We start from the raw sequence: 23,683 nt of genomic DNA on the forward strand, positions 1-23,683 counted from the left end.
TCATAAAACTGCAAATGCAAAGATCCTGTGAGGTGGGTACATATCTGGCATGTTTGAGGAACACTAAAGTCAGTATCACAAAAATGGAGTGGGCAAGTGGAAAGCAGCAGCAGGTTGGGGTCAGACAGAGAATGTTCGGCACTGGGGAGCTGGAGCTGGCTGGTACCAGCGGAAAAGAAGACTGTTACACATTCCAGAACTTTGAATCAGCCATAGTGGGAGGAATTACCCCACAGAAGTAGTCAACTGTTACAAATTAGTGGCTTTTCCCCAGTTCTGGAGATCCAGTTTATCAGCACATTGCCGCCTATAGGCCACTTTAAATACTTTATCTTTTGCTCTGTGTGAGATCAGAAGCAACTGGAAGGGTCGTCTTCGGTCTGATATCATCATTCCCCCTGCTTGTGTTCTGATCACAGAGAAAAAGGGCAAAAGCAAAGACTAATTTGGAGGCTGCTGACATACTATAGATGAGATACGCTAGTGGTCTAACTCAAAGCACCAATGGTGAGAGCATGAGAAGTCAAATTCTGAATTATGAAGAGCTGCTCTGATTTGAATCAGCATATGGCAACAGTTACCAAGCTTCCAACCTACAAATCAACGATATCTATCTCTAATCTAAATATGTCATTTCTGGTTCTGACTTATGACTGCTAGTTGGATTTATAAAAAGCCTCAAGAAGTGCAAAGAACCAATAAGGACTCTTAGACGCACATTATTATTATCTTCAGCTATCAACGGTTCTATTCTCATTCGAAATGATCAACACAGACATTTACTGAGCACCTGTTATATATAAGGTACTGCAAGAGATACAAAAAAATCTATACTCCAAGCCCTCAACCTCAAGGAGGTCATAGTCTAAAAATTTAAGCTAAGGGGTGCCTGGGCAGCTGAGTCGATTAAGCAGCTCTTGATTCTGGCTCAGGTCATGATCTCATAGTTCATGGGATGGAGCCCCACACTGGACTTGCACTGACAACATGAAGACTTCTTGAGATTCTCTCTTCTCTCTCTGCTCCCCCCCCCCACTTTGCTCCCACACACTCATTCTTGCTCTCTCTCAAAAAATAAGTTTAAGCTAAATCATCCATATATAAAAATAAACAGAGTCAAGGCAGTGAAAATACAAAGTGTTAGTAGCCCTAAGGAGTTTTCTATAAACTGGAATGGAGGGTGGGGGGGATCAATGGATGTGATGAATAGAATGGGACTGGGAGAGAAAAAGGAACAAGAAAGGGCCTTCCAGGCAATGAGTCTGAGAAGTGAAAGAGCTGGGTAAAGATGGGAATGCACTTGGTGGTTCGGGGGTAGCCTACTGGCATTCAGGAGCACTGGGAGATAGAGATAACAACTGTGGCAATATGGAAACCTATAGTTGAACTCTTAATTGTATCACGTGAGCATGTTACTTAGAACCCTCTAGTCTCTATTTCCTTGGAAGTGACAATTACTTTATAGGACCAAATTAAGTAAAATTATGCATGTAGAGTGCTTCACTCAACTTGGAAGTTAGTAAGTAGTCACTGGTTATTAAAAATAACATTCTCATTAAAGACGGAAAGACAGATTAGAATTCCTTGAATATCAGACTAAGGAATGTACATTAAATCCTGTAGGTAGTGGCAATGTAGGGGGCAAGTTTTGTGTAGGGGAATGATTTGGCGAGATTTTACAACTATAAATCTGGCAAGCAGACATAGAATGGATTGATTACAGAGGAAACATTGAAAGTTGAGATGCTATTTAACAACAATCTAGATATACAGTAAGAGTTTCATCAAGGGAAATGATAGTGATAATGGACTACAACGTGCAAAGGGTAGGATACTGAACTGTGTGTACACAGTTAAGAAATGGTTAAAATGGTAAATTTTATGTTATGTGTTTTCACCACATTTTTTTAAAGGGTCAGAAAGGGGAAATTAACTCAAGTAACTAGACGAACCAAAGGTGCCAATAAGGAACAACAACAACAGTAACAACAACAGTAAAGTCATGAAAGGGGGCTCCATTTGGGAAAATGACTCTACATTCTGGTTAGGTTTGAAGTGATGCCACGAAAGCCAAAAGAATAATTAGAATATACAGAGACACAAGACAGAAGCTCACTAACTGATGAGTGGGAAGGAGAAATTTCACCATGCATAAACATACTAATACACCCAAGTCACAACTACCTGGCTTAACAGTCTTTACTGTAAGGCTAGAAAGGATGGATAAATGATTTGGTGACTGTACTTAATACAGACTGAAAGATGCTGTCCGAGGCATCCCCAAAACTTAATTACAATAAAAGGCAGCTATTAACGCAACCTACTTTATTCATCTGATGATACAAATAGGACTGTAACAGATCCAGTAACACAATGCCACTTTGATAATCCTTTAATTCAGACACCATATATTCTAAGATGTGAGGCTAATTTGTTCGGTGTATTCTCCATATATCCCTTAAATGCTAGCAGTGAATTTGTGCATGTGTGTGTTTTTTCCAGAATTGCTAACATTTTTGTATATTTTTTTCTTTGAATAACATGAATATAGAAAAATATGTAAGCCTGGTAAACTTTCATGAAGTAAACGCATCCATATAACCAATACCCAAACCAAAACCCAGAACATTACTAGTTCCCCAGAAGGCCCCTTCATACCCCACTCCAAACACTTTCCCCGATCTCCAACAAGGGTAACCAATCTCCTGACTTCGGACACCACAGGTAGTTAAAACTGTTTTTGAAATTTATGTAAATGCAATCATAAAGTGTGCACTCTAGTGTTTGGCTTCTTCCACTCAGCATTAGATTTATGAGACTCACACATTATTATATATAGCTGTAGTTTGTTCATTCTAATCAATATTTAATATTCATTGTGTGATTATGGCAGAAACATATTTACTCATTCCACTGTTGATGGGCATTTGGAAAATTCCAGCTTGCGCCATTACAATTAGTCCTGCTTATTAACATTTTTGTCCAAGTCTTCTGGTGAACACACACACACACACAATTCTGTTGTGTAGAACTCTAGGAGTGAACACGCTGAGTCATAGAGCATGTAAGTGTTCAACTTTAGTAAAACAACTAATGAACCTGAAAGGAAGGAATATTTTAAGGTCTTTATAGGAAAATTTGAATAACTAATGATTCATCAGAAGGTGCTGATGAAAACGACATCAAAAACGACTTCGAGAGGGTAAATATATTGAAGTAGGATTGTTGAACCACATGGCTTCCAAAGGCGGCAATTTAGTTTGGATATTTTCACCAGCAATTTAGAATGTGACTATAACACTTGGAAGTAACCAAGTTTGGGGCGCCTGGGTGGCTCAGTCAGTTAAGCGTCCGACTTTGGCTCAGGTTATGGGTTCGAGCCACACACTGGGCCCTGTGCTAACAGCTCAGAGCCTGGAGCCTGCTTCGGATTCTGGGTCTCCTTCTCTCTCTGCCCCTCCCCTGCTCATGCTCTGTCTCTGTATCTCAAAAATAAATAAAAACGTTAAAATTTTTTTAAAAAAAGAAGTAACCAAGTTTATCTTGTTTCTGGAACTGCTGATGATGAAAATTTTGAAGCAACTGAAGAGCCATTACTATCAATAAGGTAAAGCAGCCACTTTCTCATCATGTTACAGAATATAAATGTCACAACTCTGCAGCAGTTAAGCCTGTACTCATTGAATCACACTCCTGGAATATGAAAGGGACTTCAAAACTAATCTAACCTTTAGGTGGTCATATCAATGCCTTCTAAATCAGTGAACATGCGACCAAAAATTCATTTAATCCTGGAACAGAAAAAGATTATTAGGCAAAAACTAAGGGAATTTGAATAACACATACTTTAGTACGTGCCAATACTGGTTTATTAACTGTAACAAATATACCACTCCAATGTAACATGTTAACATGTTATATATATGGGGTATATACGGGAATTCCTTAGCTATTTTCCTATAAATCCAAAACTGTTTAAAAATAGAATTTATTTTTAAAACTCCGTTTAAAACTCTGCAACATAATCTGCAGATTGTAATACACCTGCTAAACTCCTTTCAGAATGCAATCCAAATGCATTTTAAGAGCTGTTAGACACCCACGTGTGCGCACAAAGAGACACACACACACACACACACACTCTCTCTCTCTCTCTCTCCATTTATGAGCTTAGACACATAGATATATGAGGGAAGCATTCTATCTGTGCTGATTTTGGTTTTGCTCACAGCTATAAAATAATGAACAAGGCTCAGACTTCCTTTTTTATTCCAACTAATCTAAACTTTTTGAGTATGTCCTATAAGCACTTAATGATTCATTAAGAAATCATCCCGCAGTTAATCTTCAAACAAGAAAATAAAAGCATCCAAACTCCAAGTAACATCAATTCTCCAATAAATCACATCATTGTGGTTTAAATGATTGAGTCTTTCTGCTTCTACTTCAGAGGGAATAAGGGGGAAAGGCTGTGCCTTACAGATAGTGGTGAAAACAAGTAGTCCGAATATGGTATAAGACCTAGTAGAAGGAATCCTGGGAAGAGGAGGCAGGAGAGCTAGTTTCTGGTTCAGTTCCACCACAAATCTCCTCTGTGATCCTTGAACATTTCTCCGAACATCTCTGATCCTCAATTTCCATGATCTTAAGTTCATCTTAACCCTAACATTTGTTCAAAAAAATCAAGACGTCCTTTAGTCATCACTTCTTGGAAGATACCCTAGTTAAAGCTTTTATCTTTATCTGTTTATAAAATCTTTCAAGTATCTAGAAAGAAAAATAATATCCTGTTATGGAATGAGTGTTTATTCCCATGGGGGTTGGTGAGTAGGGAGATATAATGAATGAAAGAAAACAAGTTGAACAGCCATCATGGATTTCCATTCCATTAACCTCACATTAGTAACCCCACCACCATATATATTGCAAATATTTATTTGCTAGACAGCATTATGACACAGGCTTGGCTTTCTTTTCAGAAGACTATTTGAATTCACCTGTGGTTCCAGCAAATTTATATCTAAATACATCCTGAAGTTTGGTTCTTCTATAGAAGGAATTGGCACGCTTTTTCTTAAAAACCCAGATAGTTTAGGCTTTGCGAACCTTATGGTCTCTGTCACAACTCAACTTTGTTGCTGTAGTGCAAAAGCAGCCATAGACAACTGTAAATGAATGGGTGTGTGTTCCAATAAAACTTTATTCACAAAAACAAGTGACGGTCATGGCTGTAGTTTGCTACTCTCTGTCCTACTATCAGAGGTAGAAAAATCAACTGGCAAGATAGATTTTGTGAAACCATGTCATTAATTCACACTGAAATCAACTGTTTTGTTTGCAGGGAGAAAATGTTTATGAATCATGATCTTCACATACCTGAGAATGTTCAAGTTTCCCCTGCGTGAACAGGTCACATCACCAATACCTAAGACAGAGCAGGAAAACACTCTCCCTTACATGGTTGTTATGACATAACAGGGGATGTGTTAATTTATATAGGCAAAATTTACAAGGTGACCTGCAAAAGTAAAATACCAGGTTTTAGCAACTTAAGCAATAAAAGAAACCCAAACCTCATTAATGCCAACCATCACTTCTTCTATATATTGAGCTAAATTAATTAAGCTATATATAGAGCTAAATTTCAAGGTCATTGACTTTCTTGGGAGAGCTGTACTGTTTCCATGCAACCCAGCTGGTGTAGACCAGCAGACCCTGGTCATCCATAACCTGTTAAATTTCCAGAAGGCCAGACTAACAAACTGTTTGATCTAATACAAAAGTTCTGATTCATTCTGGGATGGGACAGGAGCTGCACATCAACATGAATGGGCTAATTTGGCCAAGATCAGATCTATCATTCCTTAGGGTCTATCCTAACAAAAATGTTCCATCCTGTGACAGTCACCTTGCTAAATTCAGACCCATGTTAGCTACCAGGTATTTAACAGCAGGCTAGAGCAAAGAGCCAGCCCACAAGGATCAAGCAAGTGCCTTTTTAAAAACTAATCTTAAGAAGTTCCTCTACATGGCTTTGCAAAGTAAGCAAAAACCATGCCAAATAGTAAAAAAGGCACTTACTTGACTCCCACAGGCCAGCTCCACACTCTAGCAGCTAAGATGTCACTGGCATGGTACATGGAGAGTGAGGTGGAAACGATATCTTGTCAACCACTGTAGGAATGGTAGTGAAAGACCTAAAAGTAAAAAAGTAAAGAAAAAAGAAAAAAGTAAAGTCAATGTCAAAGGTAAAGGCTCTCCTGAGCCTGCTGACATGGGTACCTCAGCATATGACAACAAAGGAAAGAAAGCTTGAGAAGATGTTGTTTAGGTCACTTTAAGCTGCTAGTCATTACAGGTGACCTTTAGAACAAGACGGCACTCTTGAAAGAATATTAGCTACAACCCAGAATAAATCCAGAAGGTTATGAGAAACTCTCAAATATACATTTTTCCTGAGAAAGAAAGTATTGAATCTTTTGATATCTGCCCGGTAAGCTCATACAGACGTAAAACTTGAGAATCTGAAGCAACAATTCATAGACCAGTGATACTTTTAGAAATTTTAAAGAAGCAAATTTTTTTCACTCATCTCTATGCTTCTAGCATTTAAAAAATGGAACCCTAATAAACAATGAGAAATTTTTTAAATTTTTTTTTATAATTTTCTTTTTAACGTTTACTTATTTTTGAGAGGAAGACAGAGAGTGAGCAGGGGAGGGGCAGAGAAAGTGGGAGACACAGAATCCAAAATAGGCTACAGGCTCTGAACTGTCAGCACAGAGCCCAATGCGGGGCTCAAACCACAAGATCATGACCTGAGCTGAAATCGGTCATGATGGCTTTGAATAAGTCACGCAAGCACCCCAAGATTTCTTTTATTAAGTAATCTGTAAACCAGTGTAGGGCTTGAATTTACAACCATGAGATCAAGAGTTGCATGCTTCATGGAATGAGCCAGACAGACGCCCACCCCCTTTTTTTTTTAAATAAGAAAAAAAAATTTTTTTAGCTGAAGGGGGCCCTGGCAGTAGGAGTCTCAGGTTATTCACATTCATTCAAAACTTTCACTAGTTTCAGAAAAAAGTTCCCAAAACATAGCACTCTTGGTGCACTAAGGCACAACATCTAATTCATTTACCTAGCAACACAAACCTCTGTTGTAGGAGTTCTGTTCCAAATGCGTGACTCTTGGCAAATTTTATCAGTGATCATTCAAAAACAAGAACACCAACAATTTTTTTTTCAGCACAACAGCATTTTTAAAAAGAGCCTGTTCACATACCACTACCTCCTCTCCCAATGCCTACACTATTTGTGGGTAAAATAATTTGTGAATAAAGAACTGCAAGTTATAAGAAAAGCAGCAATAGTGAAAAAACAAAAATCATTCTTAATAATCAGTTAAGTCTCAATTCTTAATTCTCAATAATCTCTTCTTTCCATCTAATCATTTCAACCTCCTCAATTTTTATTTATTTATTTTTTAATGTTCTCTCTATCTCTGAGAGAGAGAGAGAGAGACAGTGTGAGCAGGGGAGGGCCAGAGAGAGAAGGAGACACAGAATCTGAAACATGCTCCAGGCTCTGAGCTAGCTGTCAGCACAGAGCCTGACGCAGGGCTCGAACCCACGAACCGTGAGATCATGACCTGAGCCGAAGTTGGATGCTCAACCGACTGAGCCACCCAGGCGCCCCTCAATCTTTTTTTTTTAAATAATCTCTTCTTTTATTTGCTGGCCCTTTTAGCATCCTTTCCCCCAGAACCACGAGGCAGAAACTAACAGGCAACTGAATGTAATTCTTGGGGCACCAATCTCTCCAATAAGAAAAAACAAATATAATTTCAGTTTTTATTCTAAATTAAGTTTTAGCCAAAAGACTACTTTGGCTAAATTCTAATATGCTTAAAGTTGGGTCACCTTTTTAACAGTCTGATGATTCAAATGGCCCAGGCCTCAATTAATTTAATTAGAAAGGGATATTCACTGTTAATAGCATATCTGGCCAGACTGCATTATGGGTGCCTACCTCACATTTTCTTCTCAAATTTGGCTTGTGTTTGCTTTGCCTTAGCTCCAGTCCCTGGAAAGCATCCCATTTATTAGTGTTTCCCTTGCTGCATCAGCACTTCTGTTAAAGTACAATAGCAAATCATTTGGAGGGACAACCTGAACGGAGTTCTATATTGTATATTCTGCAACATTATCCAAACCTTTATCAAAGATGTTATTTTTTTTAATGTTTATTTATTTTTGAAACAGAGAGAGACAGAATGGGGGTGGGGGGTAGGGACAGAGGGAGACACAGAATCTGAAGCAGGCTCCAGGCTCTGAGCTGTCAGCACAGAGCCCAATGCGGGGCTTAAACTCGTGAACCTGACAAAGCCAGATGCTTAACCGACTGAGCCACCCAGGTGCCTCTGAAATATGTTACAAATGACACACAACTGCATGAAATTGGGAAGAAGAAAAGTTTATCAGAGATCGTCTTTCTAAAACAATGACTACAAGGAATACTCAATGGCAAATACATATATAAAATTCATTATTAAAACAAATATTTATTTCACATCAACTGTCTATCTCTAAAGGAAGTACCCCCCCATTCCTAGGCCTTGTTTTTCCTTTGCTCCATAAAACCATGACACAATTCAAGAACATTCTTTTTACCATTTAAGGCACATACCCTTTTTACAAATAAAGCAGTCCCAAACTGCAAATTATTCCAAACTCACAAAGAGAAACAATGAATAAATGTCAACAAGTTTTCATCCACAGCTTGTCTGCACTTCAAAAAACGTGAGCATTTTTACACAGCAAACCAAGTTTAAGCTGCAACAGCTCAATCCCACACGAGTTTGCTGTATTACAGCAGACGCTGTTCGGCACCTTGCACAAGACATATTCATCTATGTAATAAAACATTCTTCTCTGCCTTCTCTACAGGAGTACAAAGGGTTGTCCCAGGAATATGATAAATGAGGGCATTCCACACCCAAAAAAGGAAACTGGCTTTTTTGAAAGTCAAAACATTCCTAGTCTAACTTTTAAAATGACATAATAGATTCCTCTTTCTCAGCTGCCCCAAATATTCAGCTAAAAAGACTTTCAGTCAACAAGAGAATGGATAAACGTAAGAAATGGAGAATGAAGCACCACAAAACAGTTAAACGAATGAACCAGAACTACATGTGTCAACTACAGATTCTTTATTTAAGTGGAAAGAACAAATTATACAACTACATACAGTGTAAAATCTTCTAAATAAGGCTTATTTACAGTACTATGTAAGGTTGACAGACAGATATAGCAAAAGCATAAACGCATGCATGGGAATGGTAAATACTAAACTGGAAAGAATGATAATTTGGGGAGAAAGGACACGAAATAGGCCTGAGGGAGGATACCTGGGAACTCAATAATAGGTATCGTGGTTAATTTTTCAAGCTAAAAGAAATAAATATTCTATATGTTTTTACAGACATAACATACTTCATACTTTAAAAACAAATGACTTTTCCCATTATGTTTAACTGAATAGAATGTAATTTTCTTATGAAGGCCCCAACCCCTCCCCCCCCCGAAAAACCCTCTGGTGATGGAATGCCCTTTCCAAGTGAGATTTGAGAGCCTGCGCAGCAGTACAGATCTTCTGTTTTCTTCCACTAGTGCTGCTACTTTCTGGTGCTGACTGTGATGGGATTTTCAGATCCCTAACTCAGGGCCTCAGCTTGTCTCTACTTTTAGTCTTACCAAGAATGCTCTTTTTAGGCAAGAAATCTATTAGAGTTCCCTATCATTTTCCTCTTTTCACTCCTAAAAGCTCTAGCAATCATTAAAAAGAAAGTCATCACATATTTAAATCTCACCCGAACTGTGGCACTAAGCTAGGAACTTGATTTTATTGTGAATCAAATGCCAATGCAGAATGAGATATTAAAATTAAAGAAAATACTGGGGCACCTGGATGGCTCAGTTGGTTAAGTGTCTGACTTCGGCTCAGGTTATGATCTCAATGTTTGGGAGTTTAAGCCCCACAGGGGGCTCTGCTGACAGCTGAGCCTGGGGCCTGGAGCCTGCTTTGGATTCTATGTCTCCCTCTCTCTCTGCTCCTCCCCTGCTGATGCTCTGTGTGTGTGTGTGTCTCTCTCTCTCTCTCAAAAGTAAACATTAAAGGATCAAGAAGATGTGGTTTATCTATATGATGGAATACTACATGGCAATGAAAAAGAATGAAATCTGGCCATGTGTAGCAACATGGATGGAACTTGAGGGTGTTATGCTGAGTGACAAAAGTCAGGCAGAGAAGGACAAATATCATATGTTTGCACGTATAGGTGGATTACGAGGAACTTAACGGAGGACCGTGGGGGAGAAGAAGGGGGAAAATGGTGGGGGAAAGGGAGAGAGGCAAACCATGAGAGACTCTTGAATGCTGACAAAAGCTGAGGACTGATGGGGTGGGGGGTGAGGGGAAGGGGGGTGATGGGCATGGAGGAGGGTACTTGTGGGGATGAGCACTGGGTGTTATATGGAAACTAACTTGACAATAAATTTGTAAAAAAAAATTTAAAAAATTAAAGAAAATACTGACTGCAGTTCAATTTTCTATCTAATAAATGAATATTATAAATTTCTGTAAGATGTTATACCATGATTGCTTTACCACCTCAACACTGTTCAGACAACATTTTGTTTTGAAGCTTAAGTCAGAGCTGGAAATAAAAAAAGAAAAAAATTAATGGTTGGGGGGGCGGGTTTAAAACAAAAGTGAAAAAAACTCTGAATTTCTCACCTGCATACACGTAATGAGACATGCACACAGAGCATACACTTGGGATTCCCTCAAAAAACGAAAATAAAAAAGTCACTACCACCTTTTCATGATCAGGAAACTCTTTTTTCCTATCTATTTTAGCACCAGCATTCAAAGATCAGGGACAGAGGGGCAAGAAAAAAGAAAATGACAGAGACAGACATAAGCCTTACCTAACAAATGTAAATTCCATGAAAAGCAAATAAGAAAATTCCAATCTTCTCGTTAGGTTTTTACTATTTCTCTTACTCCATTCAATCTATCCTTAAATACTTCATAAAGTATTCTGATATCCATACTCTGTTTTAAAATGGAAAAATAGGTTTTATCACACTTGGCCACTTGCCACAGCCCTGCTTCATGGCAGCTAGCAGAATTCTGGCAGTGCAAGATACAGGATACAGTGGGGGCAGAATGGAAATACAGAAGATTAGTTCCAAAATAAACACCTCCAAAAAGCTGTCATCTTTGGAAATATATACATGCAGGGAATCTAGAGTTGGCAGCACCTCTTTCAAATAGTTCCTTTAAAGCTCCCCTCTGCAGCACCCAGCCCTCCACCCTTCCCTCTGCTCTTCTACTTCCTCCAAATACTTGCTACGCAGATGCATGTGTCAATTTCTTAAATTACTTATAACACAATAGCACTACAATATTTTTCCATCACTATTTTACTTAGTATTTTCTAGCATCCTGCTTGTTTCAGCACAATCTGTGAACCCTTTTAAAATGATAATGCTGCTGCATCAAAGAAAATTTCTTCTTATTTCTATGGTTCCCATCACTCTATTATCTAGGCACGGAGAACAAGAGAATCTACAGCTGCATTATTCATAGGGTTGACGGGTTTAGACAATGGTCTCTAGGACTTTTTAACGCACTGACCCTTATTTATCCAACACTGGCTGAGTGTCTCTGTTCTGGACTGTACTAGGCTCAGTTCACAGCACCTGGGAGAAGAGACTACTGTGGGCAGCTAATCACCTGAGGGTTTCACACTCAGGATTCCTGTAGTGTAATCACAAAGGAAAACAGAAACATTCTGTTGCAGGCTGGCAGGTCACAACTCAGAATTAGCAAATGATTAGAACAGTCCGTCTTACTTCAGCACTTCAACATTAACTGGTTTTTTCCTTCCCCTGTCTCTCCAGCTCTCTGGATTCCCCACCACATCTCCACCTCTTCCCCCCGACACCCTCAGCAGTTTGCATTGGAAAAGGAAGACAAGAGAGAAGGATGGGATTTAAAGGCATAATGACTTGTTTAAGAGGAACGCAGGGTAAATTGTCCATCAATATGTCAGAAGTAATATGCAAACTGTCCAGAAAAGGAAATGGAAGGTATTTTTGGTTGCTTCAAGCCCTTGACCTTGGTGAGAATAAACAAATATATTATACTTGGGTTTATGATTTTATACAAGCTCCCCAAAGAAAAAATATAATAATTACTTAGAAAGTATTACATGAAAGTGACATATGTCTTCGGAAGCCCTCTCGGCTCATTTGATCAAGCATCCTAATTTAAGGGACCAAAACATTAAGACCAAAGAGGTCACTTGCCCAGGGTCAAATCGCAAGTTAACAGAAGAGAAATGAACAAAACCCAGACTCCTACCTCTCTTGTATCACATGGCACCTAGCCCTCTTCAAGTACAGTAACTTACTTTTATTTTGGTGACTGAAACGCACACACAAAACTTCCATCTCTTATTTAACTATCGCAGAAAACGAATTAAAAGTTCTACGAAGGTACAGCAATCCTTAGTTTTTCAAAGGCTCACCAACAACATGACAAATACAATCTCTTCTGGTGAAGCAGATATTGTAATGGCTCTAAAATATTGTCATAATTATCAAATAAATACTTACCTCTGTATTATAATATCTAGAAGACCAAAGAATATGTGCTTTCCGAATAAAGCAATCCAGTAAGGTACCTATCTAATCAATTAACATATAGAGAATCACTCCATATAACTTGTTCTCCATTATTACATGTTTTTATTTTTATACTCCCCTTGAGAAACGGATGGCAGGAGAACTCCCAGCTTCACTTCTAATGTAAGAATGGAGGTTGCTAACATTTTCCTAAGAAAAGGCTTCTTGCCTAGGAATGACTAGGTTTTTGTTTGTCTGTTTTAAAGATAAAAGACCATCATGCATACAATGCTCAGTGTTCCCTCAAGGTAAACAAATATCAAAAAAATGGAAAGCTAAAGAGAACAAAGTCAAAGGAAATTACTGAAAAACATTCCTCTTATTAACTAATGCAATGTGAAGAGTTTCTGCTTTGGAAGAGTGTAATTACACAGAACACACACTTTCAGCAAAGACTTGCTGAGTGCTCGTCACACGTTGTGAACTCTTTCCATACCAGTGCACAAATCTTTCAGAGGCTGATGGTATGGGGGAGGGGAGGGGAGGCAGGAGCTTGAGGGTAAGGTGGGCATCTGATTTGATACATAAATTTTAAAATCATTAAACCAGGTCAGCACATTTTTATATACAAAAGAAGAGGCACAGAAAAGACAACAAAGAAGCATATTTAACATGACTGTAAAAAGAAACACACAGAGAAGGTCCAGAAATAAAGTTTCAGTGCCTGAGTATTAATAGCATCAGACAGCCCTTGAATTGAACTGCTGCCTTTCTACCTGGTACTAGCCGAGTGATAGTCGATGTCAAATCACCAAGTTCTAACAGTTCTACTTCCTAAATCTGCCTTCTTTCTATTTCCTTTCTCCATCCCCAATGTTACTGTCCTCATTCAGGCATCTTTTGCCTGGTTCACTAAAATACTCCTTACTGGCCTCTTGGCTTTCTGGTCCCATCCTCTCCAATCCAGCCTTCACACTGCTGCCATTGTAACCTACTAAAAAGCACAAACCTGATCATGTGATTCACCCAATTGAAATTCCTCAGACGCTCACCTATTTACTAGCAGTTATTTTTCCAAACTGTGGCTTAAACTGTAGAATCAATTTAAGTGGGATACAACCAGTATTTCTTTAACACAACAGCATAGAAACTATGTATGCCTCATATATAGTAAAAATATTGTCTTGAGAAACTTTTCCTACTTTTATGTACACGTGCACATTCTGGGTCATGATATAAAATGTATTTCTACTGTGGGTTGAGTTTTAAAAAAACCACTGACCTACATAATAAAATTCCAACTCCTTCACAAATCCCTTCACAGTCTGATTCCCTCACCATAGCACAGGAGTTAAGAGACAGGCTCTGGGGCCAGACTGCCTGCATTTATTTGCCTGATATACCAGAATCAGCTGCATGATGCTGAGCAAGTCATTTACTAGCTGAGTGTCACTTACCAGCTGTGATCCTGGGCAAATCAACCAATCTGAGGTAACTTGGTTTCACGATCTATAAAGTGAGGATAATAACAGCACCTACCCATAGGGTGCCAAAGAATTAAGTGAGATTGGGGCGCCTGGGTGGCTCAGTCAGTTAAGCGTCTGACTTCGGTGCAGGTCATGATCTAGTGGTTTGTGGGTTCGAGGCTACATCGAGCTCTGTGCTGACAGCTCAGAGCCTGGAGCCTGTTGAGATTCTGTGTCTCCCTCTCTCTCTGACCCTCCCCTGCTCGCGCTGTCTGTCTGTCTGTCTCTCTCTCAGAAATAAATAAAAACATTAAAAAAAATTTAAAGAATTAAGTGAGACTACCTACATGAAGCGTGTAACACACAGTGCACTTGATAAATATTAATTATTAGTGGTATCACTACTACTGCCCAGCCTGATCTCTGGCTCTTCTTGCCCATACTCCAGTTCTAACAAACGACTGGCCATTTCTCAAACACATCTTCTTCCCTCATACACTCATGTCAGATGTTGCTGCTGCCTAGGCTGGACTGTACCTTTCCAGCCCCAACACATCATATTTTATCCTATTTTAGCTTAAGTGAGGCCTCCCCTGTGAAGCTTTCTCCAGCTCTCTCGAGTAGGGCTAAAGGCTCCCACTGAACCTCAATAAGGGGGGAAAAAAGCATAGCCACTTACAGTCTTGCTTGTCACGGTCTCGTAGACAAACTGTGACCTCAGGACCACCTCAGAGACATTGCTCTTTCCCAGCACAGCATCTTACAAACAGCAGTTCATCAGATATTTTCTGAATGACTCCAGGTTACTTACCCTTACTAGGTCTTCATTTTCTCATCTGTACAATGGGAGTAGTATTTTGCCTGAAGAGTCATTGTGGAGTACACTAGACTATGTTACAAAAGCATCAATACAGAAGCAATGCTCAATAATGGGTGAGACTTTCCAGAATCTTTAGCTAAATTTCATAGACCCTAAGGAAGCAATATCTTAGACCCTTATTAGCTAATACCTGGAGGAGCGGGTAGAGAGACTTAAACGTTGCCAGAAAGATGGTAAGATCTCTTGGAAGAAAACTGCAGTAGATGCTTGAGAAAGAAACACGGCTGAAGGGCAAGATGAAAGGGAAGGAGGCCCCACGCTGACACCCAGCCAGGCCTAGACATAAATCTCAGCTCCAAAGCATCTGTCCATCTTTGTATCCCTAGCATTAAAACAGTTTTATGACACTTAAGAAGAAATGAACCTATCTCATCCTCAACTTCCTCATCTATAAACCCGGGATAATAATGCCTCTCATAGGCACTATTTGAGAATTAATTTGAGAATTAAATAAGGTAACACAGTGCCCTCAGATCTCAGATGCTTTCTTCTATATCCACTCCTCTACATACGTCAGGTAGTTCACATTAACCTATTTGCTCTCCAGTTATTTGACAAATTATCAGTCACGTTAACTTTCTCTAAAGTTTAAAGCAGATATTAATGCTCTTGAACACCCTGTAACACCACTTACGACAGGTGTTACAAAAAAGGTGCAAGGCACAAAAGAAGTTTAAAGGATCTCGTAATCCATAAGGCAGTAGTTCAAGACTGTACATTGGAGACTGTCCTCTGGACAGCCTTATACACATATGGATTCCTTGGCAATTCTCTGATGGTATTCCAAACAATAAAAACGACAATAAATAGTAAAAACTGAAAACTTTAGTAACAAAGTATAAAAAGTAAATACCCCCTTTTGATTAATATATACAATGTCCTTAAAGAACCTTTGAAAAGGACTCTTATTTTCAAGAGGTGTCAAAATGCAATGTCATATTTTCCATTTTTTCCAGAACTGCATTAAAAAAGTTCAGTTTCAGCATGCTTCTAGACCCAGTTGGTGACATAACCTACCAAGGTATATTTTTATGAAAATAAAAGATTCAAGCCCATACACAGTTTATGGGTCAATAATTCACTAAGCTTATTAAAATTACTTTGCTTGAAGTCAACTTTCATGTTACACAGGCTGTCTCACTGCAAGCATTTAACAAAGTGCAGTGAAATAATTAAATGGATTGTTTCTCTTTTTGTGTTCAACCTGCAGAGGACAAGTTTTTTAACACATGTCATCGAGCTTGACCTAAATCAGGAAGTAATTATTCAGGACTGGGTTTGAGTTTAGACACTTACTAAAAGAACAGGGCCCCAATTCACTTTTTATTTGTATTTTTTTTTTCTAATTCACTTTTTATTTTTTTAAGTAGGCCCAACATGGGGCTTGAATTGGGATCAAGAGTCAGATGTTCTACCTGGGATCAAGAGTCAGATGTTCTATTGACTGAGTCAGCCAGACGCCCCTCCCAATTCAGTTTTTAAAAGGAATCTCAGCTTAATTGTTTTTAAAATGAAACATACATTCCTACAATTTCGTAGGAAAAGAACTGAATGGGAAAGCCAACAGATGGGGGAACCATTTACAGCTTTGTAGTAATTTGCTGGGTTACTAAGGAAAAAACCATTTCACCACTCTTGCACTATTTCCTTAATCTATGGTCTTTCTGAGCTCTAAAGTCTATGATTCTTTTAAGTACATGTCCTCCATGGTAACATCTTAGTTTTCCTAGTAACATATTATTCCAGTAATTCTAAAATATCCATGAGTCATGGTATGGTATTAATCAGTCAAAAAAGAATAGAGGATTCCGTTATGTTGAGTGGCCATCTCAAGATCTTAAAAGGTAGTCTTGTCCTGGGATGCCTGGGTAGCTCAACTGGTTGAGTGTCTGAGTGTCAGGCTTTGACTCAGGTCATGATCTTGCAGTTCATGAATTTGAGCCCTGCACCGGACTTGCTATTCTCAGCACAGAGCTCGCTTCAGATCTTCTGTCCCTCTGTCCTTCTGTCTCTCCCTGGCTTGTGCGCATTCTCTCTCTCTCTCTCTCTCAAAAATAAAAATAAAATAAATTTAAAAACTAAAAAAAAAGTAGTCTTGTCCTTAAGCACACACATAAACCAGTAATTTTTAAGAAAACCTATATAGGCACAAAGCTAGAATATAAAAAAGAAATGAAAGCAACATCTGTGCAGTTATTCAGATAATGGTATCAAAGGGGGCAGGGCGCTTGGGTGGCTCAGTCGGTTAAGCCTCTGACTTGATATTGGCCCAGGTCAAATGATCTCCCAGGCATGTGACTGAACCATGTCACGCTCAGCAGTGAGCATGGAGCCTGCTTAGGATTCTCTCTCTCCCTCTCTCTCTCTCTGCAACACCCCCTCCCCTCAAAATAAATAACAAATAAACATTAAAAAAAAAAAAAAGCAGACAATGGTATCAATGAAGTGCTACTGGAGAAGACCATGACCACTCTGGATTTCAAACACAAGCCAGTCCCAAAACCAAAAATGATGTACATTCAGTTTGTTGTTGTCTTTGACATACACCATTCCTGATGCTTTAGATTTCCTCTTGGGGTAGAGTTCCATAAAGCCTAATAATCTAGGTATTAATCATATTTTTGCTGGGCTTTGGGAAGAAAGTAAGTATCACTGTAGAGCTCATTGAAAGGTACCAAGTCTGTACACCAGTCTACCATAAAGAAGTGTAATATGCAATCAAAGACAGCACCAGCAATACCAAAGTTAAAGCAATTACCCAAATGTGGCTACCTAGGCAACAGGCCATTAAACAAGTCAAACTGAGGGGTAAGGGGGAGGTGGTAATGAGCATACCTTTTCACTGCAACTGCAAGCAGACAAAAGGGTGCATGTTCAATTAATGCTCGTCTGAGTGTCACCTATGTACCTAGCACTGCGCTGGAGTCTATGGGAGACAAAAAGGCAGTATTGTCCACCCACCCTGTAAGATAAGGCACCCACAAATGAAACATTCAGATAACAAGATAAGTCAGCATCAATCTGTGTTCTGCTAATAATAAATTAGCTAATAATAAACCCTATCAGAACTTAGACAAGACAGAATACAACAATAGAAAGGGATTAAGAGCCAGGAATCACACAAATTAAGATTCTGACGAGGACTTCTTGAATCCACCTCCATCTAAAGACATTTCAGATGTCATTAACCACAAACATAACCTAATAAGTCACCTCCCTCAGTTCCCATTAGGCGTGTTTGCTCATCTGTAAAGTGAGGAAGTTATTCAAAGAGGAGTCATAGGTCACAGTCTCTAACCTGAAATGGACCTTAGAGGTGAGAGAGTGATCAAGACCGAAATTCAGCTGCAAAACTGCATACACATTTAGTAGAGATACTCAGAATACTGGCATAAGAGCAGTGGAGTATTTGTCCTGGGATGGCTCTGCGAAACCCAATTAAAGAATCGCGACTTGCTTCTGTATCTGGTAATGTAACCTCCGTTAAAACTATCAGGTTAAACGGAAATGTTATGACTGCTAAAGAACTCTAATGTGCAAAATAGAGAGACATAGTCGCAAACTCTAACAGTCTAATGACAGACTTAAGCAAGAGATTTAGTAATTCAGTATAGCCACTGACGACTAGGAAATGTCAACAGTCAGGCTTTCATAACCAGAGGTGAGACCGTTTGATTTAGCAAAGGAATTACCCAGCTCCCAATGAAAGGCAGTTCCCCCTCAAAGAACCATCCCTGAAAATAGCAACCACCTTCACTAACCACACAGAAAGGCATGCACCAAACATTTTACATCAGTCTGAGTTACAGTCACAAGCTGGGGAGCAATAACAGGCTCTTCACACAGGAAAGGAAAAACTACACTAGATGGTGCTAAATATATTGAATAAGCCCCTGCACTCTTATTTCTATGTACTCAGTTGAATGATCTTTTAATGAGGAAAGTGGGAAGGGGACACATATGTTTCATAACTTCTAAAACACATTTGCCAATGGGCTGAACCGTATTGTTTTGGACCTCTTCGGTAAACTTGGAAAAGATTTCACACGCATGCCTCTCAAGCAAAAAATTAACCGGTGCCGTAACTGGTTATATCCCCCTGGCTCTAATTTACTGCACCTACTACAGCAGAACAAAAGTGGCACAAGCTGGGTTTGTGATCCGTCCAATGCAGAGTGCCATCTGCTGCACACACGCAGGATATCTCCAAGGCAAGATTCAACCTTACTGTCTCTCAGAGACCTTTCCAAGAGCAAGCTGTTTGCTCCCATATTTGCCTACTACATTCGGCCTCAAACAACATCCACTTACAGGAGCATTCCCATTCATGGGATTTTAAAACGCCAATACTTTCCTAACAATAGTTAGTTTTATAAAGGAGGAATAGACCACGAAGGAGCAATAGCACCTTATAATGAAAAAAACACAAGAACGGGGTCAGAATATCCAGGGTGGGTGGGAGTTCTAAAACTGCTGCCTATTAGCTTTGTAATCCTGGCCAAGTTTCTCCCCTTTTCTGGGCCTCAATTTCAGTCATACAATGTCAAGAGTTAAACACATCTCCAAGAGATACCTTTCAAATTGAGTCTTGTGAGAGATCATAGAATAACAGATGGAGACAGCTATATACAGGACGGCTTCAGAACAATCGTAGAAAAAGGAAAAAAAAGGCCTGTTTACATATTTTAAATAATCAGATACAATTTTTTTCAAGAGTGTACACTTCTAAGTTCGTTTACAAGTCAACATTCCCATGATAACACTTCAGCCCTTCAGAAATAACACTTCACTTTAACTGTGCTTTCAGTTACAAATTCAGCACATCACTTTTACCCACCCCAGAATAGCACAGAAGAACACTTTCATGAAGTACCCACACAAGGAAGGCACTCACAGCCTGACAGATTCGCATAGTGGAAAATATACAAGGCACAAATTTAAAAATGCTAAATGAATACCACACCCAAATAGCCTTAAAAACAAACTGTGCGAAGTCAAAAGACGTATTAGCAAAATACAGCAATAAAGACAACTTGAGAGGTCTTTAAATAGTTTGAGGCAGAGGGAATGCAATCAGATTTTTGGGTGGCTTCACGTTTTGAGGAAAACAAAACACTTAAATGGAGGCTATGAAACATGCAAATCTAAACTGAACTGTGGAAAAGCTCGGCTCTCACCCAAAAGCTTCAGCAAAGCAATATGTCAGTATGCCAAATATGAAGTACAATTTTCCTCACAAGAATGAGGATAGGATCCATACATATGACTAATAATAACGATATCATCTTGCATTCACAGAGCATCAGTTCTTTTCACAGCTCTTTTAGACACTTGACTTTATGCTGTCATCAGTCTTGGGGTATCTCTCTGAAAACCTCCAGTCCAGTTTCCTCTCCAGAGCTATGTGATCACAATAAGACAAGAGGATGATATTTGTTAACACAGGTGGATGTATGTGTTGACATCGGAAGGTACTAGTTTCTTCTAGCAGGCTGTCTGCAGTGATTCTCTCATTACCACACCACACAACTTAGCTCTAGGAAACAAAACCCACACTCTTTCTCCCTCAGTTGGCCAAAGACCAACACAAATGGGTCAGGAAAGTCCAAGGAAAGAGAACCCATTGACTTGTTAGGTCAAAAACTCCAGGCCAAGTTGATCTCTTGCAACTGAAAAAAGAAATGACAATCACTCACAAACACACCCCAGGGCTGTTCAAACAGAAACTCTCCTTCGTTGCCAGCCAATGAAATCCAGCAATAACTGGTTAATTCAACCACCAAATCCCTGCCTCTGTGAACAACTTGCCATATCCACTTCCCCTCCGCCCGCGGCCCATCCTTCCTTCTCCAGGCACGCGTGAACAAGCCGATAAAGCAGCCCTCCAAAAAGACCACCGAGGACCTTTAAGGACCTCAGGGGATGGAGCTTGCTTGCTCCTGAAGCAATGCAGCATCCTTCGCGAGGGGGCTGGTCCCCGTGCCCACACACGCAGGAAGTCGGAGGGGGATAAAGTTTGATCATCCTTTCTTGCCCGTTCCCAAAGGGCCGAGAGAGGACGAGGGAGCGGTCCCGCTGGGGTCCTGGGCTGCCCTCCCGAGACAGTTCCCAGAAGCATGGCTGGCACTGCCACTCTCCTGACACATACACCAGGCAGCCGCGGCAACTCAGGACACCCCGACCCGCCCGGAGGAGGAGAGAAAGGGGACAACTTGCACGGGGCTCAGTTCGCGAGCGGTGGGGCAGAGCGGTTTCTTAAAAAAAAAAAAAAAAAAAAAAAGGNGCTGCCTGTCACTTCCAGAGTTACCTATTGTGGGACATAGTCAATTACGGGCAAATTCTAAGGAACCTGTAATTGGCACCCGAACCCCTCAGAATAGCAGCAGTAGAGATGGCATATTCGATTTGGCTAATCTTCACCAAGGATAGAGCTATGATAAAGGTAACTGGGGAAACATATTTGTGCTAAGCTTTCTACTTCGTGAGTGTTCTAAGTTGGCAAAATATGTACCAAATTAATAATCATTAAACTAGGGATGCCAGAACTCTCAATGACACGCCCAGAGTTACCATTCATACTGATGGCATTCGGATATGCTGGAATTAACCCTACATCATAGGGTGATCTAATGACTGTGATGTGTGGCATAGTATAGGAGAGGTAGAATGATTAGGATATCGAAATCCCAGAATGAGTCCATGCCATCAGAGTGAATTAACAAGCCTATATAGATTTCAAATACTCTTCGTTTTTACACCATCTTTTAGACTGATACTCTTACACTCTCCAGAAGCAATAGTCTCCATTTTCTTACTATCTTTGACCTTGTGTGCACTTACTAAACTATGAAAGCAGAACATGTTGGTAATGTAATAAAAGTCATGTAAAGGGTATTTCAATGAATTTTCATAATTTAGCTAAACTAGCCATTAGGATACACTTTGGAATAATTCTTGATCACTTTCTCTTGAAAAATATTTATTTCCCCAAGAAAAAAGACTATAATGAAACTCATTAAAGACTGTGAAATAAATACTTCCTTTAGAAGAAGATTCCCTTGCTATCTGTTGTTATAACCTGGTTAGACCTCACATCTTCTTTAAAAATCTTGAAACAAAAGACAGTTTGGTAAGCAGATAAAAAGTATTGCTCTCAGTTTTGGAAAACCTCTTGGTAGTGTAGCCTTAGGTGATCAAGCTGATCAAACAAACAAAAATATACCACACACAATGTTATTGTATCACTTGTTCTAATAATGTTTTTTAAAGTTTAACTGAAACAGTACTTGGTTGGTCAAGAATTGCTAAATGTGAAGTGGAGTTTTTGGTCTGTTTAATCCTTCCACCCCACTCTGGAAAGTAAAATGATTGGCTTCTCCGGGTGAGACCATCACACCACTCACCCAAAAGGCATTTATTGCCCAACAGTGGAACCTGAGAGCTCGAGAATGAGATTAGCCCCCCATTCAACAGCTGCACACACTAATCCCCCTAGTTGGAAATCTGTGACATTCCTGGAAGAACTTCACTTACAGTCATTTTCCGCCCATCTATATTTATCCCATGCTGTGCCATTCCCTTCTTCTTACTAGGATTACCATGGATTTTAGTTTTGTTTCTCTTTTCTGTGCCCTTGCCATGTCTGGCTACGAGTCAGGATAGTCCCAACACCTCCATCTTATACTTTGAAAAGTTCTACGGGAATTGTCTTTCTCCTGTTTTTCCAAGTATAGAAGTTGGACATGCATCCTGCAGTTGTGAGATTTAGTCCTGTGCATTTGAAAAGAACCAGAATAAATAAGGATTTTTAAACTGCATCAACCTGAAACTAGAGGGACTACCCAAAGCTTTCTTCTTATTTACCAAAAGATTTTATCTTTTATCTACCAAGAGGAAACCATTGATGCACCCCAGGTAGGCTGTGTAATTTGAGGATCCACTGACTGAAACGAGTTCTAATAATCCAGGGCTGGAAATGTCATCTCACAGAGAACATCTTTTTCATAGCTGCAAAGGATATAGCTCACATTAGCTAGCTGGCCAGGCCCCATAACAAGAAAGTGCAGAAAGCTCAACAGAAGGCATCCTCATACCTAGAAAATAAATAAATAATAAATTATATATGAAGAGAAGTTAACATATCACTGGAAATGGAGTTAATATTCATTGAGTACCTGCTATGCCAGGCACTATGCGGATCACTTTTATAATACTTTTATAAAAGATGGCAGGGTAAGTACAAAAAAAATTAAAAAGTAACTTTTGGGGCACCTGGGTGGCTCAGTCGGTTAAGCGTCCGACTCGACTCTCGGTTTCAGCTCAGGTCATGATCTCGTGGTTTCGTAAGTTCGAGCCCCACATTGAGCCCCGCATCGAGCTCTGTGCTGACAGTGTGGAGCCTGCTTGAGATTCTCTCTCTCCCTCGCTCTCTACCCCTCCCCCACTCATGCTGTCTCTGTCTCTCTCTCAAAAAAAAAACTTTAAAAACATTGTAACTTTTGAGAATTAAAAAATTGCAGAAAACCTAAATGTTTTCCTATAGGGAATTGGTTAATACATTAGAGACTAACCCTATTACAGAATATTATGTAACCATTAACCAAATGAATTGTCCCATCTATAAAGAAGTAATAATATAGTAC

The 23,683-nt window shown here is 39.5% G+C and overlaps 1 protein-coding gene and 1 long non-coding RNA gene across 2 annotated transcripts in view; one reads left to right on the forward strand and one right to left on the reverse strand.

Moving 5' to 3' along the window:
• Positions 1-23,683, reverse strand: part of MCU (mitochondrial calcium uniporter) — a 259,384-nt gene that overhangs the window by 174,002 nt on the left and 61,699 nt on the right. Inside the window, exon 5 of the mRNA XM_077778643.1 lies at positions 23,069-23,134. Within this exon, the coding sequence (XP_077634769.1) occupies positions 23,069-23,092 (24 nt within the window). The 5' untranslated portion in view covers positions 23,093-23,134. The remainder of the gene's footprint in view (positions 1-23,068; positions 23,135-23,683) is intronic.
• LOC144243522 (uncharacterized) overlaps positions 21,370-23,683 on the forward strand; it is a 40,889-nt gene continuing 38,575 nt past the window's right edge. Inside the window, exon 1 of the long non-coding RNA XR_013338674.1 lies at positions 21,370-21,483. This is a non-coding gene — a long non-coding RNA (uncharacterized LOC144243522). The remainder of the gene's footprint in view (positions 21,484-23,683) is intronic.

This window comes from Crocuta crocuta, unplaced genomic scaffold, assembly GCF_008692635.1.
Source record: "Crocuta crocuta isolate KB4526 unplaced genomic scaffold, BGI_CrCroc_1.0 scaffold167, whole genome shotgun sequence".
In the NCBI taxonomy this organism is placed as follows: domain Eukaryota; kingdom Metazoa; phylum Chordata; class Mammalia; order Carnivora; family Hyaenidae; genus Crocuta; species Crocuta crocuta.